The sequence below is a fragment of the Polyodon spathula genome, chromosome 20 (assembly GCF_017654505.1).
Source record: "Polyodon spathula isolate WHYD16114869_AA chromosome 20, ASM1765450v1, whole genome shotgun sequence".
Taxonomy (NCBI): Eukaryota; Metazoa; Chordata; class Actinopteri; order Acipenseriformes; family Polyodontidae; genus Polyodon; species Polyodon spathula.
This window is the reverse complement of record NC_054553.1, coordinates 24,883,640-24,901,054: the sequence shown is the minus strand read 5'-3', so window position 1 is coordinate 24,901,054 and position 17,415 is coordinate 24,883,640. Positions and strand designations below refer to the sequence as shown.

The 17,415-nt window shown below is 38.0% G+C and overlaps 1 protein-coding gene across 3 annotated transcripts in view; it reads right to left on the bottom strand.

The window, feature by feature from the left end:
- Positions 1-17,415, bottom strand: part of LOC121295677 (tubulin-specific chaperone D-like) — a 98,827-nt gene that overhangs the window by 26,629 nt on the left and 54,783 nt on the right. For all 3 annotated transcript variants that reach the window (XM_041220636.1, XM_041220637.1, XM_041220638.1), the window contains 4 exons: positions 12,703-12,760; positions 8,410-8,439; positions 6,158-6,237; positions 3,597-3,677 (listed from right to left, as the gene is read on the bottom strand). In XM_041220636.1, coding sequence (XP_041076570.1) covers positions 3,597-3,677; positions 6,158-6,237; positions 8,410-8,439; positions 12,703-12,760 — 249 coding nt within the window. The remainder of the gene's footprint in view (positions 1-3,596; positions 3,678-6,157; positions 6,238-8,409; positions 8,440-12,702; positions 12,761-17,415) is intronic.

Here is a 17,415-nt window from a genome sequence, read left to right as displayed (position 1 = left end):
TTAACACTAGACAATACTTTCCCGCAATTTAACCAGATCAGAATTTCTGGATATAAATTCTCCACAATGTTTGTTTTCTACACTTTGCAAATTTGCATGCAAAGTTACCATCTGTTTCAAACAAATTCAAAATGACAGCGTCCAAAGTAAATGCTGTTTTAACAATTCTTGTGGACTGTATTGAAAAATAGGAAAGAACTACTGCCAAATATCGTAACCTTTTGTGTCGAGTTATGTGTCAATTTGAGAATATAAAATATCTGTCTTTCTTTTAAAAACATATTCTGTATGGGTACAGACCCCAAGACAGCTGTTAACCATTAAAAGTCTATCAGAAGGTACTGTGATCTTCAATTAAAAATTGTGTCACAGCTCAAATCATTCGAAGCAATAATGCTCCTGTTTAAAACCCTCTCTTGTGGCATGGTTGGCAGCAATATTACTTTGAATTTTATATAAGGCAATTCAGTGACAATTTGTTGTTGTGTAAACTGCCAAAAAAGGTTGGGTTCATTGAAGTAAACTTTTCTGTTATGTTGTTTTCTTCCCACCACTAAATTAATTTCCATCTGTTCCAGTGGTGACAAACTCAACAAAATGTAAAACAAAACAGCGCTCAAGTAAACATTTGAAAGACCAAAAAGCCTCCAAAGACAAGGCCAAAGTTGAAAGCTTGGTGCTTTTTTTGTTTTTAGTTCATTATTAAAAGACGTTTCAGTCACACCACAAGTTGGTATTAAAGTGAGTCAGACAACCACCCACCAAGTCGTGGAAGCTGTTCTGTGCCTTTGTTGTTTATTGAATACAGGCTGGTAGAACACGCAAGCAGAGACAGGGATGTTATCATTGCACTGTATACTGTGGTGGCACCTTGAGGGTAGACAGCTTCTGGATCCCCTCCAGGCACTAATCCCTCAACAAATGTCATCAGCTGTCAGGACACAACCTGGGCCTTATGGCTTTAGCACATGGATTGAGGGCACGCAACAAAAGCAATTTGCTGATGACAGGTAAGCTGACGTGAACATCATGCAGCAGCAAGATCAATCAAGAAGATCTGACCACAGAAGGAAGGCTGATAGTGGTTCTGTTATTCAATATAGAAATGTTGTAATTGCATACACAAGGATTGTCTAAACAACTTCAAAAAAGTATATTATTATCTTTTTTTCTTTAACTCGTAGGGTTTGGAAAATACATGTCAGAAGTACAGGGATTTCAGCATTCCAAAACCTTCACATTTGTATTTTTTATTTTGTTTAATTGTGTTTTAAATACGGGTACCAATCTTGCCTGTACTAGTGCTTACTAAAGAGCTGTAAAGGAAGAAACATGTTTGTGTTAAAATATGCTGAATGTAACTTGAGGGCTGGCAAAAGACTAATCCAAATGGCTAGTTCCACAGACCTTCTCGTGAATGTCTTTGAGTCCTTCTATTAAGACCGCTTTCAGAAAATCGGTTACAGGCCTGTGAAATTAAGACAAAGCATTTCATTATTATCCACATAACAGTAGCACCTTTAAAACAACCCAATACTTAATACACTTAAAAATAAAAAAGAAACCGCATGAATGATTCCATTATCCGTAACTATTAAAACACTCAATAGTGTTGAATTTCGAAATACAAGAAACTTGAACAGAAATAGAAGAAATTCATTGAAGAGAAATTATTCTAAATGACAGCAAAGGCATGTGTATCAGGGGAGACCTACACTGACTCTCCGGGAGCATTCATAGTGCTGCAGGAAGAGGGCAGCAGCCTTGCAATATTCGCCTGTCGGTCATGACAGTGACACGGAGAGGTGGGAGAGAGGGTGTGTGGCTCTCCCTCTCTCCGAGTGGCTGACATGCGGGTCTTGGGGGATTGCTGGCCCTATAAAGTTTACGCTCTGTGTTCCCTCTGGCTGCCCCCTTTAAGACAAAAGGAGCCAGCTAGAGGAAGCTGGGCTGCCAGACCAAGCATGGCCGTCGAAACAAAAAAAAACAAATAAACGAACCTGAGAACCAGTAACAGTTTAAAAAGAGAAAGAGCGGGCAGACCCCTAGCGTGTGTAGGTGGAGGGAACACCATATTGTAGAACGGAGACCTGGGCTGTGCGGATAGCGACGGCTGGGGTGACACTGCCAAGTGCAGCACTTTTGTTTTGTAGTTTTATTTTCCCTTTTTGTTATTATTATCATTCCGGCACTTGCATGTGCACTGGACCCTGTACCTGGATTGGTAAAGCCGTTAAAATAAAGCATTGCTCAGAAAATAAAACCAGATACCTGAGCGGTGCTTCCAAATACACCCTTCTGCCTCCCGTGTAAGTGAATACCCACACCCTTCCACAGAATGATTAAAAAAAAATAGAACAAGGACTCTGGTATGCCACATACTATACACTAAACACAGTACTGATTTATGATTAATCTGTTTCTTACTCAACACTGTAATGAACTTTAGTAAAATTGTGTTTACAGTCACTATAGCTAACAATATGTATCATTAATAGAATCTTTTTTATTATGATTATGAATCTGGTGAATATGTACTGCAAGCTAGTTTGCTGTTAAGTATGGATGATACACACATATACACACTATGCAGAGGCATTGTAATGCACTGCAGCTTTGAAATGATTTCAGCCCGAGTTTGCCAGCCAGCAGTCAAACCCCTCTTAGAAGATGGAGCTCCCACTCATGGAGTGGATATAGTTGGGCGCAGAATGAAGACCCCCCACAACGAATCCAACGCATAAGATTACTGATCGACCTCGGTAGCCGCCATGCTGCAGTGTCACAATCACATGCAACTCTGAATGACCCCAGTACATACCTATTTGTCTCCAGTGCCAGTTTGTAAAGTGCGTGTGTAATTTCAGCGCACACTAAGATGGCCCCATGGCGGGTATGCAAGTCCACACCCACTGCCAGTGGCAACAGCTTTGGCAAAATTGCAACAGCAAACAAGGAAAAAGACATTATTTGCAGTCAAGTTACTCAGCTATCACGTTTCTTAAAATGGCATTTCTTAAAACGCTAAAGATATCCAATCTGTAATTAACACCACCTGCTTTAACACAAAATAGCAAACCATTACACCCAACAAGACTTTGTTTATGTTACGTTTTTAAAGCTGCATGAGGAAAAGCTTGTGCTTGTCACGGTTTATAAGAGGGCTTCCCAGTCTCAGCCATGTATCGGGGGCCTTGGGTGTCAGATTGTGCTGAGCTTTGGCAGTCTGTTTTCGAATCACACTGAAAAGCATACAATCGGACATTATACTGCGTCCACAGAAAACACATTCATTGCAGTGTCTTGTACTGAGTGAACAGCCGGGATGTGATATCATCATTTATATTGGTGTGTGTGTATATATATATATATATATATATATATATATATATATATATATATATATATATATATATATATATATATATATATATATATACACATACACACACATACACACACACACATATATATATATATATATATATATATATATATATATATATATATATATATATATATATATATATATATATATAATATATAAACTTTAAATACTTCTATACAACAAATTGAACATACAATTTATGTCTTACCCATCCCAGTGGTTTATCTTCATGTTTACTAGATGGTCTATCATAGGCTTGGTGTACTCTGGGAAACTGGCAATATACACACTGTGGAAGAAAATAGCATATTTGCATTTTACAGTTCAACTTAAATACTAACCAGCACCCAGTCACTAATATGTGGTCAATAATCTAGAGCACAGTATTGCGCTAAACAGATCCCAATGTGCAATGGTCACCTGATAAAGTTGTCAAACCAGAAATAAACAACTCAGACATAACTTAGGGCCTTGTTAGCAGTTATTTCTTATTGTTTTAGAATTGTAATTCCAGAAATCTGAGTACAAATAATGAATCTGCCGCACAGTGACCATTCCCCAATCTATCAATGAAAACAGTATGTGTTAAACACAGGCAGTTGTTCTCACACAAAAAGTTATAATTTCTAATTTACATGCATTGCCAATGTCAATCAACCTCTGAATTGCTCCTGCTAAATCTCATTTAGCATGGTAAAATTAGCCAACTATATTTGCATAGAAACCGTTAACTTCATAGAAAACTGGACTTGTTTCACACTAGTAACCAGATTTGCATAAAATTTGCATACGCTGCACATTGTTTAGCTTGAAATGAAATCCTCTGGGGCTGGCAGCTATTCTGTTGAGAGATACCTCTACACACATTACGACATGCTCACTCCTGCAGCTTTACTCCAGATTTTATGTTGCAAGGCCTGTTGGCTTAAAGCACCACATATAGCAAAACGACATGCCCATACATTTAGGAAAGCAATTGAGCTGCTAAAAGGAAACGGTTTTGTGGTGTGACATTTTTAAATACATATTAGTATGTAAGCAACAATAGGCCATATTCCCAAAAGTTTTAACTCATTTAGTCTGTTCGATTAAATGAGGAATAATATTTGAAACTGCTGTATTGTGGCCAAACGTCTAGAACAGTTTCAAGAATAGCAAACCGTACGCTTTAGTCATGTTAGGGACATTTTTAACCCTTTCAGTCCTGAATTTTTTTGTTGAACTGTAGATTAAACTCCATTATAGACTATATATAAGAAAAGGAAAAATAAAATAAAATTGGACATATATTTATCACTACCTCAGACTGGAACCTAGAAGTCCTGTGAGGGTCCAATGTTATTTCTGACAACATATGTTAACATAGGGTGCTAAGATAGGGCTGAAAGGGTTAAGGCATTTAACTTCTTGTATTGGCGTTACCAATGGTTTTAGTGAGGCACTGTTTAAGAGAATGTTTATAAGGCTCGTTGCTACACATTTTGAGAACCAGCAATTATTACATAAACATAATGGGAATGGGAGTGAGTATCTGAGCATTTCTCTTTTGGCTCTTATCCTCCTTGCCAACAATGCTGCACCAATGGCTGATTTCATAATCAAATTGTAAAAGGGCAAGACATTTCACATAGAGGACACCAACCTGCAGAAAACCCTATATCTGTACAGTGAACTGTGCTATTAAGGCCAGTTAAGAGTCAAAGAAAATGTGGCCTTACTACTGAAGGTATATAAAACTTCCTGTAAAAAATGAATACCACAGGATTATTTAAAAAAGCGTTGGTATATCCTACACATTTACAGGAAATGGTCAGTTTCTCAATTAGTTAAACCACTCTAATGATATTTTATTTTAGTTTTATGCAAACTGTACCGTTTTAGTTTTTGATTTAGTTTATCAAATGTGCAAATGAGTTGCATTTACATTTGTTTTATTGTTTGTAGCATGTTGGTCTTAAGAGTTTTTTTTTAAAGAGGCTTAAATGTTGGCTTCAATATTAAATACAGGGGCAGCCTTAATATTGAAATCTAGTGTCATAAAGTTGCCTTAATTGTGAGGTGGTCTTTTTTAAAGATGGTTTTACTAACATATCACACACAGTTTACGGGCTAATATTAGAATTATGCACAGGCGCACACCCGTAAACGTTGGGTACTTTAAGCTATTCATTCCTACCCAAACTCCATGACCCTATCCCCCTCCAGTGTGTGTGGGGTTGGGTCTGCAGCATGTGTACCTGCTGATCATTTTCCTTTGTGTACGGCTCTTTTTTGTTCAAATGTCTGCTTGTTGTTACATTTTAAAGAACCACCTCTGGCAAACATTTTTTTTCCATTTCTTATACTATCTCAAATTACTCACGAAAACAAGGAAGCGCGATTGTATCGGTACAAAAGACTGTCATAATCCCAAGAGGCTGTGTTTCATTAAAGCAAGGCAACATTGTTTTAATGCCACCTTTAAAACAAGAGCATACCTTGGGGGCTCATAATAAGGAAAGTGCATAGCTTTCAGTGTACACCACTAGAACATATTTTTATACTCCCTTATAAAAATTAATTAAAGGGATTTGCAATTTGGTAGCAAGGTATTATGCTCTTCACGTTTCTGTAGGTCATGGTTCAAAGCCAGTGAACTGAGTTATGCAAACCTGTGGCAGTTTATAGCAAGTCTGTTCATTAATTTCTAACACCATCTTGTGGTTCCCAGTATAAAACCTCTGAACCACTATGTGACACTAAAACCCTTCAATATTACAGCAGTCCTACCTTATGTTTAAGTTTGTCCGGTTTCCAGCAGTGAAGTAGTCCGCTGTGGTGAGAATTTCGATGCCATGTGGGAATGTACCCTGTTGAAATAACAGCATTTAACCTAAAGAAGCTTCAGTACCAGTACCCAAACACAGAAGGAGCAGGGGTTTCAGAACTGCTTTCTCTGCACTACAAAAGATCTAACATGATTTTATTTTATATTCATTTTAGTAGCATTTTAGGGGGAAGAAATTGTCCCTTCTAAAAAAGTTTTATCTGATTTGAGCCATCCTAGATGCAAGATAAAATATTTGACATGTATGTATAGCTGGATAACGCATGGTAAAAGCTAGTTCAGTCAGACGCGCACAGTTTACCAAGGCCACAAGACTGCTGTGCAGTAGTTAGTCAACCCTGTGTTTACCCATCTTATGCCAGTTTTGATAGCTGCATAGATGGCCTAAAGAGATCAAAAACGATTGTTCTCAGGTTTATTGGAAAATGCCCTAAGGAGTATAGAGTCTCTCAGGTCACTGACAAACAGTCTTGTTTTAACAAGATTCCAGGATAACATAAGCTGGCAGCAAAGGCACAAACCTTCCCATAATACACCCGATGAGTCCTGTACTGCAAGGAGGTTAGTGGCATTACGGTTGCACACAACAGGCAGTACATGGAGCAGAGTGAATAATAGTTTCATACAGATGGCCATTCATTGCGCAACTCGCTTTGCTTTTATGAAATGATCTCTGTTCAACCCGCGTAGCTGTAAAACATCAAAACACTAAGAAGCAACAGTGGCTGCTAGTTTGACTACAGTGTCAAACATGACCGGTGAATTGCTGAGGACTTTGACCTCTGAAAGGTGTCAATAATACACCCCAAATAGCTAAAACTCAGACAAACTGTATTACCAGGAATATACATTGAATATAGACTGCCTGCCAACTTTATTAGGCCTTTATTCCCCCGATCACAGCCTTGGCACAATATGGCTAAGACACACAGAGCTGGAAGTTGTCTCGATTGATGTTAATACATTCAGCCGTTAAGGTTTCTAAGCCTATCTAACTGTCTTTTCCTTCTGTTTGCCACCACAGCTGTCTCTCTTGGCGACAACTTCCCCTTTCTTTTGCCTTTGCCAATACACTCTGATGACTGATGTCTTGGCACAGCCTACCTACCTGACTGTACTTGCTATCTGCACCCACCTTAACCTAATTCAGGGCAGTGTCAAATCAAAAATCGAGTAGACAGGTGATAAAAAAGTGGCAGTGTGTTTTCACAAAGTTCAAGATGGACAGGAAATCTGTGTAATTTGAAGTAGGGTCTTTCCAGCTCAGGTGATCCAGTAATATGTCAATTTCTTAATGTTTGGGACTTGCACTTTAACCCATATAATATGTCTCTTACAGCAGCTTATGATGAATGCACATGTGACAAATGAGCAAATTTTGTTTTCTTTTGTAATGCAACAATGTATTTTGTGATCTGTTTCTTGCTAAACCCAGCTTAGTTTCACTATAGCCTTTCCCTGACGGGCATGTTTGAGCAAAGCCTGACGAATGTGGCTGTCTGCTGCATGAGATGACATGAATTGGCTGAGACAGTAGGCTCAAGGTGCCAACGGCTTTCCATCAAACAGCCAAATCACAGCCTACCAAGCGTAGCCTTCAAACACCTGGGAGATGAGCGGAGAGTATGGGCCACTCTAGAAAACTGTCACTGGGACAAATACTTAATTATTCTCTTACTAGAACACAAAGACTCCTACAGAGCCCTGAAAAAACGTGATTTGTCAAACACGTATGTCATTAACATACACCTCCTGATTTTGTACATTCAAAATCAGAGCATGATTATGAAGTTGAAGACCTTGATGTATACCAATAGCCTGTACAGAATAACAGAATAGTATAGAACAAGATACGGCAATTAATCGTTTAATGACAATTGGATACGTGGCATTCAAGATACATGTAAAATAATAGTATATCCCCATAATCTGATACTCACTGTAACTTATGCTAAATAATGTTCAAATGTCACAAGAATTAGTGCGTTCAGAGACTGTACAACAGTGTTAATGTTTAGTGGAACCACAGTGACTAAACATTCGACAGCAGCCTATACAAGGTATCCCTGTCAGTCTCTTGACCGTGCAGGTGACTGCAAGGCAGGTGCTACAGTGATCGGTAAAGAAAGTGGCACATGCACCTGTGTGGAGTAGTTGCACAGGCGACTGAAATGACAGCTAATTGTTTACTCACCTGTCTCCCAACATTCTCCTGGAAGGCAGCCTGAAATAAGAGACAGAAAATGAATGAATTAGGTTAGAAAAAAAAAACTGCATCAGTATATGAGGTCATCTGTTTTATGGCTGCTTTTATCCTGTTCTATTTAAAAAAGGGCAAGAGTTTATAAAATGGCAATTGTGTCTATAAAGCGATGGCCAAAAGTTGTTTCACCTTTAATAGATCTGATATCGGATATTTTCAGAAATTAATTTGTCTGTTGTTGCCAAATTCTTATTTTGTTCCATGTGTATTGAATCCAACGTAGGCCTACTTGTGCAATATTGTTCAAATTATTATTATAATTTCACACACATGGAAAAAAAACAAGAATACGTAAGTCAAGTTCATGCAGATATACCTTATAGTACAGTAGACCCAAGGTGAAACAACCTCCATGACATATTTAATTGCCCTTTATCCCAGATCTCAATTCTTTAGACAGACAACAAATAACAATAAAAATGCAGGTTTAATTTGATTAAAAAAGGATCCTCTAAGTTTAAGTTGGACCAGTATGTACATTAGACAGGTTTTGAGCGTGTACTGGCTGTATAATAACCTGAAATGACAGGTTACAATACACAGTTTCAATTACATTAAAATAAAGGCTCTAGTTAAGTACACAAATTGTGTTACTTTGCTGCTACCCACATATAATGTACCCACATTAAAAGGCAGCAAAGTCACTGTAATTCAGTCTGTTTTCCTCTATACAATAAGCCTCCAGTTGCTTGTGTGCAGAACTTACTGCAATTCAAATGTGAAAAGATGCCAGATCTGTAGGATTAAAGGATTGGACCTGTTTTTTTTTTTTTTTATTTATTCATTTATTTTTGTCGCTGTTTTTATTTGTTTTTTTTACTCGTCACAGGACAGGTTTTCACCTGCTGTTTCAGACAAAGAAAACAAAATTTAACGTAAAACAAAATCCAAAGCCTAAAGACTGTTACTGGAAGTCTGTCTTACAAAATAATGATTCACACAACTATCAAATCCTTTGGAGTAAAATGGGTCCTGTATATCTACATAAAGTATAACTGTGTATTGTGTAGCTCTGCTGTCTCACAGGAGTACAATATTACATACAAATGGCTATTTACTTGTAAAATAAAGCATGACTTTAGATAAATAGGGCTGTCCTACAAATGGTTCTCCTTGGTTGAGCTCCACAATACAGGCAGGACTCAATTTAGAGGTAAAGGCTGGACAGTCTAGTTTGGTTGAAGGAAGTCAAAATGCAAAAACAAATGATGTCATGTAACTGTTTAAACTTGTAACAACAATAGGGCATGTTGGAAACTCAGAAAAGATGTGGCAAAAGATTCTGTGGTCCGATGAATCAAAAATTGAACTATTTGGCCTAAATGCAAAGTGTTATGTCTGGTGCAAACCGAACACAGCACATCACCCAGGTAACATCATCCTTATTTGCATGACGCTGCCACCATAATGTGCTTTGGGGATGCTTTTCATCAGCAGGGACTGGGAAGCTTGTCAGGGTAGAGGCCAAAATGGATGGAGCTAAATACAGGCAAATCCTTGAGGAAAACTTGCTTCAGTCTGCAAAAGACCTAAGACTGGGACAAAGATTCACCTTTCAGCAGGACAATGACCCCAAGCACACAGCCAAAGCGACACTGGAGTGGCTTAAAAACAAGAAAGTGAATGTCCTAGAGTTGCCCAGTCAAAGCCTGGACTTGAATCTGATTGAGAATCTGTGGCAAGACTTGAAGATTGCTGTCCACCAATGATCCCCATCTAACTTGACAGAGCTTGAAACATTTTGCCAAGAAGAATGGACGAATATTGCACAATCCAGATGTGCAAACCTGGTACAGACTTACCCCAAAAGACTAACAGCTGTAATTGCTGCCAAAGGTGGTTATACGAAGTATTGACTCAGGGGGGTGAATACTTGTCTAACCAAGTCATTTCAGGTTTTTTATTTATTTTTCATTAACTGTTGTTTCACAATAAAAATGCTTTTGCCTCTTGAGTAGGTTGTATAAATCAAAAGGGACAACAATCCCATTTAAATGCATCAAGATTTCAGGTTGTAACACAACAAACTGTGAAAACATCCAAGGGGGTTGTGAATACTTACTATAGGCACTGTAAGTATTTTTAAAAGAATGTACTGTTTCTATAATTTAAAAGTATTCCATTCTGTGTTTATTCTCCACTTTGTTCATTTGATATTTGTATGTATTTTGTAAAAGCATAACCAGCACAGGCAATGGATAACCACAAATAAACAAATACATAAATAAATAAAAACTGGGCACCAGATATATGTCATGTGATATTGAGAACTGCAAATTTTAGTTTTAGCATGTCACTGATTGCCCCTCAGAGGATCTTAAGTAACTGCATGGTAACGTACATGTACAAGTCTTTGTGACAAACGTTTCCACTAGATGCCTTTCTCAATGTCTTCACAAGTTCCACCCCCACTAAAATTAAATACAAAAGGTAAAAGATAATAGACCGTAACCTCACCAAACGCATAATGAAAGGACAAACCTTTTTGAAACCACTGTGCTTCAAATATAAATTGAATTCCCTGCTTCAAAGAAACATGGGCCATTATCCCCCAAAATGATTTCCATGGTGTGTAGATAGGTGTACATTAGGAGGGGTTGTGATCTACCTCCAGCCCTATTCATTAGTGTAGCCCCATTTGTAGTGACTGTAATCAGGGCTGGACCTCAATAAAACTGGACTCGTTCCCAGCCCGGGGCTATGATCACAAAGAGACCCCTGCTGGCACGAGATAGGTTTGATCAAAGGGTCAAACACTTTGACCATCGAAACTACTGCAATTCACCCACTAAATCCTATCGTGTGTGGTGAAAGCCAAAGGTGCCGCTGCTCAATTGTTTGTCTTGCGTAGACACATTGGGGTCTATAGTGTAGCGGATCTTAATACCTTAGCCATATACACTGAGTATACAAAACATTAGGAACACCTTCCTAATATTGAGTTGCACCCCCTTTTGCCCTCAGAACAGCCTCAATTCGTGAGGGCATAGACGCTACAAGGTGTCAAAAGCGTTCCACAGGGATGCTGGCCCATGTCGATTCCAATGCTTCCCACAGTTGTGTCAAGTTGGCTGGTAGTGGATCTCTACTCCGAACAGCTTGTTCCATCTCATCCCACAGATGTTCAATTGGATTGAGATCTGGTGACTGGGCAGGCCACTGCAGTAAGCTGAATTCACTGTCATGTTCGTTGAGCCATTCCTGGACAATCCTAGCCTTGTGGCATGGGGCATTATTCTGCTGAAAAAAATCCATTAGCAGATGGATACACTGCTGCCACGAAGGGATGCACCTGATTGGCAAAGATGTTCAGATATCCTGTGGCATTCAAACGTTGCTCCACTTTTATCAAGGGGCCCAATGCGTGCCATGAAAACACACCCCACACCATCACACCAACACCACCAGCCCGCAATGTTGACACACGACATGATGGACACATGTACTCATGTGGTTTTCTCCACACCCTAATCCTCCCATTGGCATGAAACAGCAGGAACCAGGATTCATCAGACCAGATGATGTTTTTCTAATCCTCCAGTGTCCAGTGTTTTCATTCCTTAGCCCACTGCAACCGCCGTTTCTTGTGTTTTGCTGAAAGAAGTGGAACTCTGTTAGGTCATTGGCTGCCATACCCGATTCGTGTCAAGGTACGACGAGTTGTGCATTCTTTTATGGGTCTTTCGGCACCAATGTTGTACTGGACTGTCAGTTGACTAACTGTAGCCCGTCTGTTGCTTATTTATTTTCACCACTCTTTAATACAGTCAAAAAGCATCCATGTAGAAAAACCACCTGTCAGGACCCCAAATCAACAGAACAATATTAGAATGGATTAACGGTTATCTGATTTCTCAACTGCTATTAATACTAGAACACAAGTTCAAATATTCGTTCAAAATGTAAATGCATATTAGGTACACTTTGAATTAACTGGAAGTTATTGATATTTAGTACTATATTATACCTTAGAAAGCTCCCACAAGCAAAGAAAAAATGATATAAACCAAGCACAGACACACTGTACAGTGCATATTGTCTAATTGAGATGTCATTTATGCATTGTTTTCCCTTGATTTCCCCCTTGAGAGAGTCATTTTCAATTACGTTACAGGAACAATTACAAAAATTGTCACTTTTGCCTCTGCATACATTTTAAGTAGTGTTTGTTCAATGAATACTATAGATCTTAATAGGGAAAATGATTTTAAAGAAAGCACTTACAGAAGCAGCTCTCCTGCAATTGGCATCCCGGTTAGACACAGCAGCTACCACCAGGACACTGAAAAGAGAGAACAACAGCTGTTAGGAACAACAATAAATCAGGGCCAGGGGAAGTCTGGATTCAGATACGCTGGCGCTGTCTCTGAGAACCAGGGAGCAGGAGAACTGGTGGCAAGGAGTCTGTCTTATCATGCTGGGGTAATGAAACACCCCATTAGCCTGGCATCAACGAGGTTAGTGTGCACAGGTGAAAGTTTAAAAACAGCACGATAAGTCTGGTATAAAACCCAACACAGAATTTAAATCATTCAGTGGTTTGACATTGTGGTCATTTGGTATTTAGTAATGTAAATTTAAATTAAATACCATTATTAATCTAAAAGGTCAATACTAAAAGCAACTTTTGAAAAAAAATACTAGTTGATTTTGCTTTGAGAAAACTGACAACCAAAACAATGTTAAACAAAACAAATTAGAATTTGCTGGTTGGTTTCACAGACCCCATGTTACCTTAGTTAATGTACTGTAGTTAAAGACTAATGCTATTCAGGAATTGTGAAACCAGCCATTAGACTTGTATTTACTAAGCTTGATGTTCCCTGAACTGAACATTGATGGCTGTTTTTTTTTTTTTTATAAACCCTGATTAATACTAATCTCAGATTAATTTACCTAAAACATTAGGTAGGCCAAGATTGGAGCTATTCTAGGCTTGCAAAACCAGCCATATGTCTGAAGTAATGTAAACTGAATAAAAAACGCCATACGATTTAAAATGTAAAGAAACGATTCAAGCACCTTCAATCCTGAGTCTGATCAGGGTTGCGGATGGAAGATGTTCCCAACCCTTGCAATTGACCATTTCAACACTAGGACAACCTAATTAAAATCTGGTACGATCGCTATTTGCCACTGAGTTTACTGGTATTTGAGATGTCTTAAATTCAGTAAAGAAAGGTCCCCACTTACCACCCAAAAACAAAAGCCGTTTTTATAGATTTGTGCGGCATAATATAACATAATGCAAGACCCCAGGTGCCTTTTGAGGAGAATATACATTCCATTCTTCTTTTAAGGATTTAGTCAGGCTTTTGTTTGGCCCATTACCAAACATAGCTTCAGTAATCCAATCCTAGGCAATTCATACTGAAGTGTGAATTACCAGTCTGGTTTCTTGGCCTACAGAAGTAACTAACACCAAATTTTGTGTTATTGCTTCTGTAACGCAATGTTCGGTATTGCTTACTTCATTAGGCAATTTTAGATTCAGATCAACTAAAGGAAACCAGATTGGTGAGTTTAAAAAGATTATCTTGGTAAATAAAAATATATTTTCATTTCTCACAGTATTTAGACTCACCACTTAGATCATTAAAAAAAAAAACAATATATTTTCTCTCTCTCTCTCCAACATGTTATAGCATTGCACAACATAGTTCACTGCGACCATTCTAGCAAAGATCAGCAACTTAGCAGGAAGCTTTGGGCAAATTCAGTTCTGAAGCCTGTGGTCTCCATCCACCTGCTTTAATTGTCATGGGAGTGTGCAAAACCACAATGCTTTCACTTGGAGCAGCAGTGCTTACATGGGAAGGATGACAGGGCTCAGGAGATTGTATCACATTTCAGCTTTCGAGTCTCAAAGGGTGCCCTGTAGTAAACACCAGGGCGGCCCAGCCTGTTGCTCATTTATTTAGACGTATGTATCAGGAGTCTATAAGTCTGTAATAACATTTAGTGCCATCACATTTTTTTCTGCTGCCTTGTTACATTTGCGTGACGTTTAAATCCTTCAGATTTGTTCTTAGTTCAATTAATATTTTTTTATACAAGTCTGTGTAAGGTGCTTTGACTGAGTTCAGGCACTTCTCACCCATTCTGCTTGCCTGCAATAGGTATACAGTATATGGTATATGGTACAAGATTAGTCAAACTGTCTTTATAAGAGAGCACCATCTATCACTTTGAATGAATAAAATTAATAGCTTGAAAAACTGCACAAAAAAACACTCAGAATGATTGGAAACATAATAAAATGAGTCAAGGAATAATACATATATTTTTTAAAAAATGACATTTTCAATGTTCAGTTTTTCAAACTTTACTAAGTTAATCTGAATGTGTTATAACTCTTTTTACTGTACGAAAACAACCACCTGTAGTTTTCTAAATAATCAGCCACAGAGGAAATACCTGTTACTTAAAGATGAGCCTTCCAGAGAACCAAATAAAAAGATACAGGTGTTAATAAAAGGACTGAACTTTCACAACATGTTCAGGGCTTCTGACAGATGTGGTGTGGAATTATTTATTATTATATTTGTATCCTTTTGAGCTGGTAGTATAAATATTTTGTTTACTCCTGGAAGCACCTGCCAACTGAACATATACCGTACATCTGACTGGATCTATAAAGTTATGGCCAAAAGTTTGGTATTACCTATACCTTTAGGACTGAGACATAATAAAAAAAAATACTATATGAACATAATTTTGATATTTTATTTAACATCATGTAATCCAAGAAACTATGTTAACATAACATTATTCAGCAAGTTTCATTTGACTATGAAGCTAAATTAGTTCCATATAGTGATACAAAACCTTTGGCCATAGCTGTATTGTTTTGAAAACAGTGATGTAAACGGGCTGGCCACAGAAAACAATAAACATTTTGCTGGGCGACAGCCTTGTGTGTTCCTCACACAAAAGCAGGGTGAGGTGGCTGTCTGCATCACCATTTTAAGAAATTAGTCATATCGGCTTTGCATGTAAACAATAAATCAATAAGGCTTACCCACAAAGTAAAATAACCACATTCACACTTGGGAGGTGAAAATCAGGGGTGAGATACATCACCTAGACCACAAGTGAGGATCTCTACAGCCTTCAGGGCTATAAGACCCTCTGAAGACAAGGCTCAGTAAATAGAAGTTCCACGCTTCCATTCTGAGAACATTGTTACTTTAGACACGTTTAATATTCAATCATCTTGCAGTTTATTAGGCGCTGTTATGACCTAATTTCCCCCATTTCTCTAAAACAAAAAATGATTTGAACGACATTATCCTACATTAAAGTGTCATTTTGAAGAAGAAAATATAATATTGTGCAGCTCTATGCAGCGTGTTCAGTCAGTTACCAGAATCAAACTGCCAGGTTCCCAAAGGCAGTACGTCAAAAAGCAAACATTTTCTGTATTTATTTTTAAGGGATAAAAAAAAAAAACATTTACATTCCAAAATGGGAATTTTCACAGAGAATAACATATTATATGGCAGTGAGTACATTTTATGGAAAATCATGAAATACGTGACAACCATGATAAAAAAAACAAAAAAACATTCTTAGATGACTCATGTGGGTTTGAAGGGGACATATCTGGTGCTCAGGAAAAATGTAGGAGAATGTCACTGACACAGAACAGGTGCAAAAAGAGCTTGCCCTAAAAGCCCTCACTGTTATCCTGAACCATCCATCCCTCATCCAGTGCTGGGCTTCTCTCTAGCAGTCAAATGCCACCAAACTCACTACACTGCGGATTCAAAGGCCTCTGCAGGAGGTGAGATTATTTTTCAATGATGGTTTGAAGAAGTGGTTTTGGTTTTAAATCGGATTTAGCAAATTTGCTACATAATTTCCAGTTCTCACCACAGTACTACCCCTAATTTCCTCCTGAAGCAAGATGGCTAGAAATAAACCCTCTTCTGCTTTAAACTGAAAGGTGCCAAGATCTGATGTAACAATGCAAGAGCCAGCGTGAAAGCTGGCAAGCACCAAATTCAATCGAAACTTCAGCACAGATACGTTTGATTTGTTTCTTAAACTGCAGTGTTCTCAGAATTCAAGACAATAGGTTTGTCCGCCCAGAGAGAAACTATCAGAGGGTGGGGAGAACAAGTCGGGTTGCCTTTCAAGACACTTCAACTTGTTAAGACTTGCAAAAAGGCTGTCTCTTGCTAGATTAAAAGTAATTACCCAAGTACCTATTACAGTAGTGGGTGCCCACAAATATTGCATCACTTTAGTTCTTGCCTGCTATAGATATGCAGTATTTTTTTTATGGTTGATTTTTATTTTTTTTTTTAACTTTCTAAGAAGCAGGTCTACTGAATAAACAATAGTAAGTACTAATTAAATCACAGTGTTTTTTCTATAATTAAATGCCCTTGTATTATATTGGCCTACTGAGTTTAAACAACCCAAAGAAACAAAAATACACATTCCCCAAATATCTGGAACTTTACCACAGCAAATTTAGCACAGTAAATTTTAGAGTTTTTTTTTTTAATGGTTATACTATTCATTTATCATAGTTTACCTACCATGCTTTGCCATTTTTCAATTATACAATGGCTATTTGAAATTAAAAACAAAACTAAAAAATAGTGAGTTTAAAAGAGAAATAAATAGGACTATCCTTTCCATTGTATGTAATTACTTATTTTGTGTATCACCTTCCACCATACCCATAATATTGTTGCTTTTCTGTGGACAGACTTTCAAAACTATAATAGCATTAAGGTGTATAAAACCAAAGTGCATGTTATGTTTGTGGTCGTCTGCTGTTCCGGGATTACCTCAAATCTTTTCATGTATTACTTGTCAATTGACTGAAGGAATGTACAGGAGGTTTCCAAATGCCATTGCCAGCCTACTAGAAGCAAGGCGGTTTCAAGGGGAAGAAAGCTTGTGTCTTTACAGCTAAATGTG